The 13,744-nt window shown below is 42.9% G+C and overlaps 1 protein-coding gene across 1 annotated transcript in view; it reads right to left on the bottom strand.

The window, feature by feature from the left end:
- Positions 1–13,744, bottom strand: part of T265_01912 (hypothetical protein) — a gene marked incomplete at both ends in the record, with an annotated part of 84,180 nt that overhangs the window by 6,438 nt on the left and 63,998 nt on the right. Inside the window, 3 exons of the mRNA XM_009166038.1 lie at positions 7,982–8,051; positions 10,937–11,335; positions 13,199–13,505. Of these exons, the coding sequence (XP_009164302.1) occupies positions 7,982–8,051; positions 10,937–11,335; positions 13,199–13,505 (776 nt within the window). The remainder of the gene's footprint in view (positions 1–7,981; positions 8,052–10,936; positions 11,336–13,198; positions 13,506–13,744) is intronic.

Raw genomic sequence — 13,744 nt, 5'->3', positions numbered from 1 at the left:
ATTTGAGACTCAGACGGTACACTTAGAATGTATAACTTGTGCACTGGTTTATACTTGTATATGGACAAAACAAGAGAATTGCCTTCAAGTTTAAAGTCCCATTCTCAGATCTTGCCTTCAAAGCAGATTTCAAAAAGAAAAACGAATCAACTATTTTAAGTATATGTCCTCGATGATGCAGCAGTAGCTAGGATGGCTCAACACAAAAGGTGATCAGCTGGGAACTTATATTATTATGAGTTTTGCACCAGACACGTGTGTACATATTTGCTAGACAGGATCTTCCTCTCTGTTTAGGCAGCATGCTTCTTCAGAATCCGGATATACAAGCGAACTCCCCAAGACATTTCGGCAGTTCGAAAGGTTCTTAGGGCGTCACTAGTCACTGTCCGCTTCCAATTCACTTATAAATTCTTTGTTACAAAGCTGACATTTATGTTCCTCTACCAGTCCTGGATGACACTGTCATCAATCCAATCCATACTGTCTATCTCATGTGATGCAGCATACCTTGCATCATACCAGTGCTTGTCAAAAACGAAAATGCTGTCAACCACGTCTATTCGGATAGAATCCGAAAAAAATGTCCACTCGGGAAAAGGTTTACAGGGACCTGCCAACGAACAGCACACGACCACAACGCCAGCCACAATCATGTGACCCTCAAAGGCTAGATAAATATGGTTTACAAACGCTTACTTAGACTTATAAGCAGAAAATTTCTTCTCTCAATTTCAGTGGTTGTAGCAATTTTTCTGGGGTGGAATGCGAAACTAACCACGACTCATGTGAACATGTACGACTCTTTGTATCAAACTGTCAACTGTTGACACATGATGATGAGTTCTTTAGGCAATTTTTAACACGGGATAAAAGAGTACAACCCAGTTGAAGATCAGATGTCAACCCTTACAGTTAAACAAGTTGAGTCGTTGCCGGGTTGACTATTACTCCTACGGCTTACTTATCCCCACATTTTACTTTTTCGTTTCTCTTGCTGGAAGCTCCTAATTCTTGATATTCATGGACATCAGAGATTTTGGTGACCATCCAAACGAGGTAGACAAGAGGCAGTTGAAGATATTTTGTGGCTGCTGCAGAATTTTCATGGTGCGAGCATAAAAACCACGAGTTGCCCTCCACCCTGAGGAATATTCACAGAATGCCCTCAAAAGAATTGTATTTGTGAGAATTTACTTCAGATGCTTCTTAATACTCGATGTTCAGATCTATATAATAGAACTTTAATAGAAAAAAGACAACTAGCCCGATCCTATTATGAACGTAAAAGGAACGTGAACAGTGAAGAGGAAGCTCAGTGTAGTAAATAGGGAGGATGACAGCCTAGTACAAACATGCGTCAAAAAGGAATTGATCTACTCGGACAGTTTGACCGAGTACAATGTCCCCAGAATTGAAGAAACATCTTCACATAACTCGCCCAATGCAGAACGAGAGAGCAATTTTTTACAAAGCAATATCTCCTGGAAGCAATAGCATATTTACCACTGGGGACGGTTTTGCAACATACCTGAAAGCCTCTTAAGTCATGTCCAGAAAAAACACTTGAACCCTAATCCAAGTTTCAACAACGATCAGTTTGAGGTATCTTGACTTACTTCAGATAGTCTTTCTTGAGTAAAGGCTTGGAGTGTGGAAGTGGGTGGGCCTTGGAGATTTATGTTATAATATTAACAAACCACCTCTATGTGGTTCGCAGTATTACTTCCTATTCAGACAGAAATTCTGGCGTTGTTACATACCGTTACAAACACCCCAGGTTCAGGTTGTTAACTCTAGTGTTTTCTTTGAGAAGTGTAAGTTTCCCACCCAGTAGCTAGGATTTATTTCACAACGATTCTGTATACAGGACACTTGTACTTTGATTAAATTCGTTCTCGAGATCGTTATGATGGAATGTGGAGAAAGCACTCAAGCTCTGATTACTGTTCCGTTGGATTCGTCCATCGTCACACAGGCTGGCAAGATCTATGGACCGCTAAAGCAACCCATGTTCCTCAGAGAGAAGGAGATGGCTAATAAATTTTGGGGAAATCGTTCTCAGTTTTCGAGGGGTGGGAAATGAAGGTCAATTCACAGATGTAGGAGGGAAATCGTTCTCAGTTTTCGAGGGGTGGGTAATGAAGGTCACTTCAAAGTGTGGGAGCCACTTTCCATTCCACAAGCCGACATTGGTGGGCGGTGGTGGTGGGTGGAAAGTGAAAATACACTCACATATGTCGTGCGTAATCAGGGTAGCCAGGCAGGACGCCGGATGATGGTCTACACAGAAATCGATTGGAACGAAAACATTCTACTCATGTTCTTCATACCTCTCACAGTATTAGCATAATAAGGCAAACTAAGGTTAAGATACACTAACGTGGGAAATACGAGCAAGAAGGAAGATCCGAAAAGATCGGAAGCATTCATTTCAAACACTGCTTGCGAGAAGCTTACTTTTTTCATAATTTTTGGCCAGTTTGAGTGACTTTTACGAATGTGTGCGTGTGCAGAGACATGAAAGTTGGTATCGCCAGTCCTTCGTTTGCAAAACAACACTCTATGCGAACAAAACGTAGTTATTCTTAACGTTCAACTAAAAGCATGTCGACTCGTTTTATTTGCGAGCCAAGTATATATATGCACAATTAGGCAATAGCGAGGCAGGGTTTGCATCAATAAGAACCAGACACCCTGATGGTTGTGTGGTCGGCCAACACAAGCTAATAGCTCTTCCATTTATCAAGTAACACTGGTTCACTGTATCTGAAAAATGCAAATCCTCTCATCGAATCTCACCGAAGCACACTCTGATTCATTTATCCGAAAATATCCTCCCGATTTTACTATAGACCGGTACATTTTCGTTGCTAAATGTTCAACCGAACGGACTGTTTATTCGATGATATGCACTCATGTCTGTCATGCATTGCAGTCCATTGACCAAGTGAAAGTTTTAATTTCAAAGATTTGTGACTCAGTGACTAACCTTTTTTCAGTAGGGTTGTAACTAGTACGGACGGGATTAAAATGCGCCCATGGAAATGTTCAAAAGCAATATTGTGATACTCCATTTTGGAGCAGCTGTTGGTCTGATGTAGACGGTGGAATCAAAGTGATTCAACTCAGCTGATGTTGTTTGGATCTGAAAGGCTGCTGGGGTGAATGGCCGCTGATAAAGCGAGACTGCAGAAAAAATTATGAAGTCTCATTATATCGGCTAAAGTGGTAAGCCGAATCTGAATCCACGGATAGAATATTGGTAAGAAGTGAAGCCTAGTGAGCAGTTCAATGTACTTCCTAAACGTCGTAAGGTGCTCATTCATTCTTCCTTGAATCTGCTCTGCTGTTAAACAGATGTAGATACTTAGCACAGACAACCTACAAGTAAATGACGAAACTGTCACCTTATATTGATTATTGTAGTACTTTTACACGACGGCATGTCGTATATATTACTTATTAACCCCTACGTGGTCCAGTCCTATAAAATGTATGAGTGTCTGATGGTCGCCGGAAGGCAAATGTTCTGGAGAATCTGTTGAACCCTGGAGACAGTTATTATTGTGGCTGGTTATTTAGACAGCCGCCGTAAAATCCGATCATAGCCCCCCTAGTGTTTACCATTACTGATGATATGAAAATATATGGTGAGAAACGGAAGTGTCGCGAGAGTAATCGATACGTTGCGCAAAATGGTCTCGTTAATATTTACTAACCCTAACAAAAACTACATGTTTAAAGCATAAGAAATGGGATTGTAAATTTCTGTCTACATCATCTACATCTTTGGGCAGTCAGTGTTTAAAAGATGCCTAAAATGCTATTTGTTGAAGCAGACTCTAATGTGGCCTTCAACTGTCGATGAATGTTCACAAATGAAACAATATGCTACGAATAAAGCAATCAACTGGACATACCAAAACTCAGTTCATCCTGTCAAACGAGTTAATGTGATAAGTAGGGCGTCATTAAAGCTTTGCTTTTTTTTTCTTGCCGACGGGAATTGGAGAGATCACTACCATTGAAGGAAACGTAAAGCTGCGCTGCAAAGACAACTTCGATAAGGTCAGTTCCATCCTATTATTTGCTCGTGGTTCCAGATATGTGTGGGACAGGGTTATCTACGTTTCTCATGACGACAAAAGAGACGATAAACAGAACAAGGGAGATATAGCATCACACAGTGAAGCATCAGTATCAATGCTGATGTTGCTGTCCCTGATAATGATATGATGATGAATGATGATGATGCTGATGACGAATGATGATGATGATGATGATGCTGATGACGATGATGATGATGATCGATGATCGATGATAACCGCTTACAGCCTCGGGTTTTTTTGGCCGACCCCCCCCCCCCCCCCCACACACACATACACGCTTGTCAGTTTTACGTCCTTCATTACATCTACACTGGAATTATTCGCGATTTCCACTATCTGAAACGGTGACTTCTCCGTCGCTCCCAAACATTTACATAACCAAAGAGCCGGGGATGTGAAATCCCCATTCGCACTATCCTTTAGATTCATATAACAAAGGTATTTAAGGTTGATCGCGGTATTTTGAACCAAGTTGTTTGTATAAGTTTGTATAAGTGAGTGCCGATGAAAGGGCGGAAAACGTGGACATCTTTTACTAAGTACCTCAGGAAACTAGTCCGTTCCTTTGACATAGTTTGGCAACTGCCAAACCTGGCGGTGAATATTTGCTTGCGTCTGGTCAATCCGTGGGTGAAGTGGCCAGATCCACGTGGTTATACTCAGGATGTCATCACTAAGCTGATCACTTCGGGTCCTCCGCAAACTTACCCCAATCTAATCGGTTATACTTCGGTGCACCGCTATTTAGCGTATGGAATAGAATATGAAATGTCAACCGGTTGCCTGGGTTGCACAAGAGAGCTTGAACGTTTGCTGTAACAAATCTATTTTATGGTGTTTAATGAATACCAGGGCATCTGCCAGTTTAGTGAAAATGCTCAGAATTTCCATTACAAAATTTTCCGAACTGGGCTGGTTGTTACAACAGGTATGTCAGTTACTTTTCCAACAATCTACATTGGAACATCTGTCTGTTGGCCAGCTAACCATGTTTTTCACTCTGTTGGAGTAGTACCAGTTTCCAAGGAATCCATCTATTTTAAAGCCTAACTTCAGGGCAATCAGGGTAACATGAACATAAGATTACGCAAAACTGATCGCGCTCGAGATCAGTGGGTCCGGAAAAATACGGATAATCAGATGTTCTAGGAAAAAGGCTGATGTTATAACGCAAAGCAAGTTTAAATCCGTTTCGAGAGAGACCTACTGCACCAAATGAGTTGCATCCCTTGAAATTCAGTAAACAGCACATACTATGCACCTAACAGACGAATCGCAGTTTACTCTGTTCAGGTAGAATGATCCAAGACGGAATAGAATGCTGTTCTAAAGCCGGTAGTATGCGTAACCGAGAGAATGCGCTTGCCAAATTCGGTACGAAAAACCAAAATTTGAAGGGTATAGCGTGTCAATCAAGCTAGCGGCCCACGACCCTTGCCAGTCATATTAAGCTCAGACACATAGTGAATCTAGGTGAAGTACTGTAACGCAGCCTAGTTCACACTGTGACAAAAATAGAATAATATCTCTTCCATCATTTTACATTTGGTCTTGGACAGATAGGGAGCAGTATAGTGGATATTAGGGACATCGCTTGATTTCAGCTAGCTTCTACGTTCCACCTTAAACTAGCACGTCGTGCGGTCTTAGAGGTTTGGCTTTAGTTCTTTCACATAACGGCAACTACTCTTGTCAGGACACAATGTTTTTAAAACATGAGTATTTACCAACTCATTTAATGTGGAACATTGTCTCTGGTTAATTCCTTCCAGATATCCAAGCCGCTTTGTGAAACAGTTCGGCAGTTAAGGCCTGAGAAAGGTTTGTATTTTGGCGTTTATCCCTCAAACATATGCGTGTGCAAAGTATGACGGTCTATGGACAAAGCACCAATCAGTGCAGCGTGTCCCGCGGAGGAAAATAGGGTAGGTTTTTGAAACTCCCACTGATGAACATACCGCAAATGTATGCGATATAGTAGTAGCCGCCTGGATATCTGGTGGCCTGGTACCAATCATAATGTGGAAATGATGGTGTAAAATTGTAATGCATTTCAGAAAAATAGGGTTTTGCCTACTGCAACGCCCATATCACCATGAAAGTGGCCGTTACGACCGCGGAGACGCATGCACGTAGTGTGGCCCTGTTGTAGCCTGTTGATGGTTATATGATGCTTGTGATTGTCGACCCGTTTTAGGTGGACAGTAGCGGTGCCCGCCCGAACTACGTCGATTACATCCACAGTTCGCAACACTTTTGCATCTCACGATGTACCTGGGACGAGTGCTTCCGATAACGTCACGGTATTCATCAGTGTGGAATTTCAACTGTTTTTGAAAACCGACGGGATAGAACATGTTTTAACCCGCTATTAACAGCCTGGCTGGACGCACGGTGGCAACGGTGAATTATGGATTGATGAAACAAAACCCAGGTCCTTTACAAACAAGACTAAACATGCTTTTACTGCAGTCCGGACCTACGTCGCATATTACTACAGGCCAGGCGCCATGTGAGTTGCTAATGGGACAAAGACTTCGAACAAGTCTGGATCTACTATGGCCGGACTTGGCGGTTTAGGGCGAACAACGGCAGTCCTCCTTGAAGCAAAGCGCTGATAAACACGCCCAACCTTGCACGAAGTGGCGACCTGGTTTACGTCAAACGTCAGCCGTCAGATGGTGCGTGGATGTGTGACGTCGACAAACCGTAGACTCATCGACATGTTGGAATTCAAGAAGATAATGCGCCGTCATTTAAACCATATCAGAACTAGGAAGCATCGTTTATGTGCGGAACAAACACCTGAGCCGACAGCACAGATGGACTCCGGATTGAAGCAAGCAAGCTGCAGATTCGTAAAGGTGCCTAAGCCAATCAGAATTGACTTAGCCGACAGCACAGATGGACTCCGGATTGAAGCAAGCAAGCTGCAGATTCGTAAAGGTGCCTAAGCCAATCAGCAATTGACTTAAGGCTTGAGTAGACTAGATCCAGCGGTTAGGAGCAGTAGTAGTCGTTTTCATGTGTCAGAGGGTTCGCGCGTGCGGCTGTCCGTTCGGCATACACCGCCGGTTTGGCATGTGACTCTAGTGGCTGATTGGATGCGTACCGGTGGTTTGTACGAGTGCGTGTCTGCCATCGATCATCAGCGAGGTGTGATGACTCAGTTGTTTGCCTATCAGTAACAAGGCGGATCTGTTTGGCCGTCTGTACACGATACATCCGTGACCTTACCTACGTGTTTTCTGATATAATTTGAACAGTAGGTATCCTCGCTCCTATTAGTACACACCATCTTTAACACAGGGTTCATTTTGACGTTATTTTGAAGCAGGTTATCAGATACGACCAATTCACTTCAATGAAATAAAATTAAATACACTAATACAGATGAAAATTACTCAGAATTAACTCTCGCTAGCTATCGTTCATGTTCAGTCTAGGGAATAGCTTGCCTATCTATCCTTGAAATGTAATAATAAACTGCCTGTAAACCATATCCGTTAAAATATTTGCCTTCTAACTCTTTTATAAAGCTGATGAACTAAAATGGTCCCAATACAGGACAATCGTTTTCTTGCGTTCTTTAAACGCACTGGGTGACAAAATTTATAGGAAAAACGTGTCATTTGCTGTTCAGTCCAGAATACTTTGTGACTGTAGTTGTCCCAGGGCCCTGTCAACCTGATTGTTCGGTTCGCCGTCCGATCGAAGCAACAAAGGACATCTAAGTGCAATTAATAATAAGCTATTTTGGGGGATGTACCAGTACTGTACACTTTGCTTATGCGCATGTTCGTTTTCTGCACGCAGGAAGTCAGCCAGACCGAATTGAAGAAGGAATGGCGTGGGTTCGGTGCACTTACTGATCGACTTGTTCTGCCATTGATTTTTCAGGTGAACATCCGTTTCGAACAGTCTGCTGAGATGTGCTGTCTGAAAGGCAAGTGGAGAGATAATTAGACAAGATTTCAGAGCTTGAAGACTAAAGTGAACCACTGAGTACGAAGTGTGCATAAGATAAAAATGATAACGTTTTTCATCTTGCAACACAATCTCAAAATGAGGAGTGAGCCAAAATGGCCAGTATGTATCGTTCAACACATCTCATGAGGGCAAACTCTTGAGGGTCTTATGGCGCTTGGGTATCACCTATGTGGTTCTCACTATATACTTTCAGCTTCCTGGATATGTAAAAGCACTTTGATTGCAAACGTTCCATCACCAATCGAGGTGACATAATCAGTGCGTTATTGGGGGACGTAGTGGTGCGTAGCGGTGGGTTAATAGTTGTGCCCCACCGCTACGCACTACTACGCTCCCCAATAACGCACTGATGATGTCACCTCGATTGGTGATGAAACGTTTGCAATCAAATTGGCCAGCTCAGCGAACAAGCCAACGACAATCTACGCTACCTGAGCTACTGACATTTTCCTCTATAGAAGATGTAAAAGCACATTCACCGCTTTTATGCGATTTCCTGTGTACTTTTGCTGACAAACCTGAGCAGGTAATAACTATGCTACTGATATGGAGCTCTAGTGAGAATCCAGCCTTTTCTGAAGTTTCTCAGAGTTTGCTCAACTAAACCCAATGTCGTGTTATCGCTGGCCAATGTGATTCCGAAAGTCTCGTCCCTGGACTAAATAACCAAAGTGATTTGTGTTGTCTACTGTTGTAGAGCTCACCACGTGCGCAGCGTAGTCAAGGCTGTCCGCATTAAGCAAGCATAGTCAGTTGGCGAAATGCACTCATTTGCCCGCCAGTTTGTTGTTTTACGAAAGACCCAGCTAAATCCCAACTGACTCTCTCGTTTACGGTTTTCTTCAGCTGAATGTGCTTCGACAGATCACTTCACGTTTCGAGGTGCGATAAGCCAGTACTGCAATACAGGCGTGACACGGTACTCATATGGACGTGGACTGTCGAAGGGTTTTCAGCGACCTTATGAGTAGTGTTTCATGCCATATTGTAACAAGCAATTTTCATTTTCCGGAACTGATTAGACTATGATGTAATCCACTTTATTTTGCCGTCTTGTTCCGATTTCTTCCTATCGGTTTTCTTAAACTGTTGATTCCTGGTACTGCAGCAGTGATCTCCATAGACGCACTGACCGATACTGTAACTGTCCCAGTAGATTGGACATCCGGCGTCTCTCAAGCCTATCAAACCTATAATCAGCTACACAATGATCCAGTCCGGTACCGGCTGTCTTTCGGCCCATTCCGAATATCCCAGAACATCATGAATCGGTTGCATTTGTCTGCGACGAGCAACACACGCACCAGGTGGTTCACAGCGGTGTCAGAGTTCATTGTAATAGCGTTAAATTCAGCGAGTTGGGTGAATCTCCTGCAGGATAATAACCCCCTCGGTTGACGGACAACTGACATGTAAATGACAATACGAATTACAGATGAATACACCTGGCTTTGATAACTTCATGGCACCAGTTGTGGCTAAGTAAAACCCGAGGCAAAGTTTGCGCAGCTCTGTGATGAATTGATCTCGTTCAAAACGTAAATAGTAGTCCGCTACTGTCATGCACGAAGATTGATCACAATTCGAAACGATGCCTTCGGAATAATGTTAAAAACTAACTTTGTAAGCCATAGCTACTTCCTCTTATCAGCTTTCGTCCGATCAGGGTGGTGCCATTCCCAACCAGCCCTGCTTACTCCTATGCCATGGTGGAATATTGATTCATGTACAAAGTTAGAATCCAGTGTAGGGAGTGTACAGTGGCTCACATTATCTCAATGCATCCAGCAAATGAGCACGTCATCTAATGCGCCAAAGCAAAGACACAGTTGACAAGTGGAGGAAGCTTGTGAGACTGCTTTCAGTTTTTTTCCGATCTCTGAGTGATTGCAAGTGATTAGTTCCAACTGTTACCTGAGGTGCCTAATAGTCAATAGGCCCCGTACTAAAACCATCGGAGATGTTATTTTCAATATAGATCCTCCTACACTGTTAATCTACTATTCGTGGATTATCAGCGAAACGCATAGCTTGTATTCACAAGGGATTCTAGTTGTAGTCTTGATCAAGATATGCAGGATGCAGGCTGCTAGTGGTTTATTCAGGGATGGAACCACTGTGCGGTGTTTCTTCATTGGTTTAAACACGGGTCTGTATGATGCATATCTGTTGTATCTTGCGGTGACTGGGTGGCCGTCTATGGGTTACGCTTGCACTGAGCCTGCAAGACTACGCGATACGGAGAAGACAGAGAACTGGGGACACGGCTGTATTGCCAGGACAAAACATACAGAGCGTCTGCGTAAATATATAGGATGACTAATTGGCCAAATATGGTCGTTCACTTGTTCGTTCCGTACAGCCAATGGTGGTGTTCCGGTCGTGAACAGCCTCAGGCCCAATACGCTGGTCGTGTGTTGCTAAGCCGTTTGGTGAGAGCCGCCAACTCACCTATTTTCAGGACGTGTTGAACCGATGGTGACATTGGGGATGCGTCACTCTCTGCACATGTGCTTTTTCTTGTCTAGGCGCGCCCTGAAAATATCTCAACTGTTTCAGCAGTTTCGGCAGTTTTTGTCTACAAGTAGCTTAAACTCTAGTGCTTCGGAGCCCATAATCAAGACGTCGCGTTCATTTTAGCATTTCTGATTGGTTTCTTGTGCCTGCTTGTCATGAATTGATAGCTCTGTTTGGCTTTTATTATTACTTTGAACTCCTAGATTAAAACAGCTTTTCAGTGCGTAAACATCACAAGGAAGTTGATAGTTCCGTGCGGATTCATGTCAAAATGGTATAGGCTAATTATCCGGAAAGGGACTCTGCACATATCTTACCTGAATCGTACCCGCTCTCCTTTAATAAACCGTCCACAATTTTCTCCAGTTCTTCTTTGCCTTCCACCAGATCCTCCAAGTGGGTAGCACTTCTTCGGACCCGTCGGCGGTTGAGACATATCCCTTCGCATTCAGCTTGCGTCCGAAACACACGTCCGATCGTGTGCATCAGCGGATCCATGATAGTCCCAAACACACGCCTTGGCTCAGTCAGGCAGATAGGAACAAGGGTCTGTTCGCAGTAACCGTCAACCTCATCCCCACGTTCACTATTTGTGCGAACTGGTCGGAATCTGTGTCCCAGTTCATGAATAATATCCTCGGGTTCGCAGATTGTTTGCTCCACTAGATTTTTTGCTCCCATATCAGTTATGCTCATTATGCAAAGTGACTTGTGTTCTACACAGACGGTACGAATATGGAATGAATGGAGTTTCTTGAAACAGTGAAAAGAACGGTTTATTTCATGGGTGGGTAATAAATGGTGATACAGTCAACAACAAAATTCACCCTGTTTCAACGACTGGAAAAATAGGTTAGCACTAAGACCAGGAGTATATTTTCTATGTTACTTTGTTATAGCTAAAAACGTCTGAAAAGAATTTGGAATCCAAACGTCATCAAGTCGAAATTACGGTTGGCTAACCGCTCGTCTTGTTGTACTTGAACTTTTCGGGATTTAAACATTCAAAACTAGTTAGTGAGTTGTTCCAACGAAAATCGGGGTTTTTTCGGTGTTTGGATCGGCTAACTTGACTGAGGCCTTTTGCAATCACCCAAACGGGTGGTTTTGTAACGCTTACCTTTCTGCTTAATTACTCCTCTAATCAATTTCCCACCGGCACCTACTACCCCCCTTCCATTTCGTCTGTCTCAGTCACTCGTCAAAATCATGACATGAGTACGACAATATGTCAAATCCCGTTCCATGACCTTTTGAACGACACCAGGTGGTTTCACATTGTTTTCATGTTCCATTCATTGCAACGACCTATATGTAAGGACAGAACACAATCAAATACACACGCACATCACTCGCGCGTCGGAACACAGACCGGCTCAAGCACCAAAAACTGCGGACAACGAGGATCGTGTAGCAGGAAATCTGCCAAAAGAAACACGGCTACCTGCACCCAAACGAACTCGGTGGATCTACTACAATTCACACTCAGAACGATAAGTACTTCGTTTGAAACTCTCTATTTTTGGTATTGTATTGTATTTGATTAAGGTGCACGTAGTTGTTGTAACCTCACGACCTCAAAACAGGTTTTATTAGTATCTCTTTCTCGCCTTCTGATTTACCAAGTGGTTTTGTTGTTAACAAAAGAGAACACTAATAGTTTATATTGTTGCTAAGAGGATACATATACGCTAACGCTCAGCTGGTCGCTCCAGCGATCAAATCAAGTAGCTTATTTAACATCGATTCGAAATAATGCGATGTTCATGCTAGTAAAGTACTGGGGACAGTGTCCTTGCGATAGATGTGACAGAGACTGATGAGTGAGCACCAACGAGGAACGCCTTTCACAGGAATCCGCAAACTTTAAAACTGCTAGCCATTACAATTGATCTCTTTTTCATCAGTGGTGATCAGAAATTTTATGAAGCGAAGTTTAGCTCTGAAGGTTGCCGCCATCGCCATTTTCCTCCATGAAGAAACAACCTAAAAAACTGAACTTCTGGCTCCAAATAGTGTTTGTGTAACTAGTTTGGAGCAAGGTAAGTCCTATAGTATCATTGGATCGTAGATTCAATGATCATAGGGGATATCAACGTAAAGGACTTGAAAAAATGTACTGACAAACCGAGTCTTTCAATGACAGCTTTCGTTTCAAAAGCATTAGGCGATCATAGCATGAGAAACGTTTCGTGCCACTTCCGCATGATGTCTATAACGCAACCTACCGTCAAAAACCTAACTCTTATTTTGCCCATTTTTTTTAACAAAATATCGACTACTTCGCTCATATTTAGCTTAGCTTGACCAACTCAAAATGGTACTTTTTCTATTTCATTATTTTGCTGAGTTCTATTGCAGCTGGCCAGCATTGGTTTTGTTATTTTTTTGTTCTGTCCAAACTCGTGCCATTCTGAGTGCCATGCGTTCTAGCTGACCCAGCTCAGTGAAGTCCTTGTCGCATGTCCAGCTACTGGAGGAAACGCTACACATAAGTGCGTTCTGAATGCGAGCATCAAATTGTGATTAAGAGTCACACATAAAATAGTGAAGGTTTGTATCGTCAAGTAACGACGTACCTGTTACGAAAATATCAGACGTCTTGATATCGGTTGACGAAATCACCACATTCCTTACAGAAGAGGTCTTTAAATTGTCGGCACCAAATCCTGAATCCTGAGCAACTTTTGGCAGAACGTTCGTTGTGGGTGCATCCATGTCGATAACCTCGATGTCAGGGACATATAAACAGGTGGCAATGCAAGCCTCCATAGTGGGAAAATTGTTTCCATGGGCCAAAATTCCGGTAAAGTGGAACGCTCGGCATTTACCTGTTACGTGATCGAAATAATACCTCCTGGGATATGTGGGGTCGCTGGAGTTTCTCTGTATCGAAAGCAGAAGGATTTATATACAGACTAGGCGTTTTGCAATAGTTAGAGGCAACTATCTACTTCGCCTGGTTTACCAAACGTGGAGTGATTTGTTCGAAAAATTTGGCGTCATATTTTAAGTCAAAGAAATTCCGAAGCGTATTTTAGTGGATAAAGGCAAATTAAGTAATGCGCATTGCTGCGCAATTACCGGCTCCATCTGTTGGCCTAATCTTAAAGTTCAACCCAAAT

This window comes from Opisthorchis viverrini (genome assembly GCF_000715545.1).
Source record: "Opisthorchis viverrini unplaced genomic scaffold opera_v5_21, whole genome shotgun sequence".
NCBI classification, from domain to species: domain Eukaryota; kingdom Metazoa; phylum Platyhelminthes; class Trematoda; order Opisthorchiida; family Opisthorchiidae; genus Opisthorchis; species Opisthorchis viverrini.
This window is presented reverse-complemented; position numbering and strand designations above follow the sequence as displayed.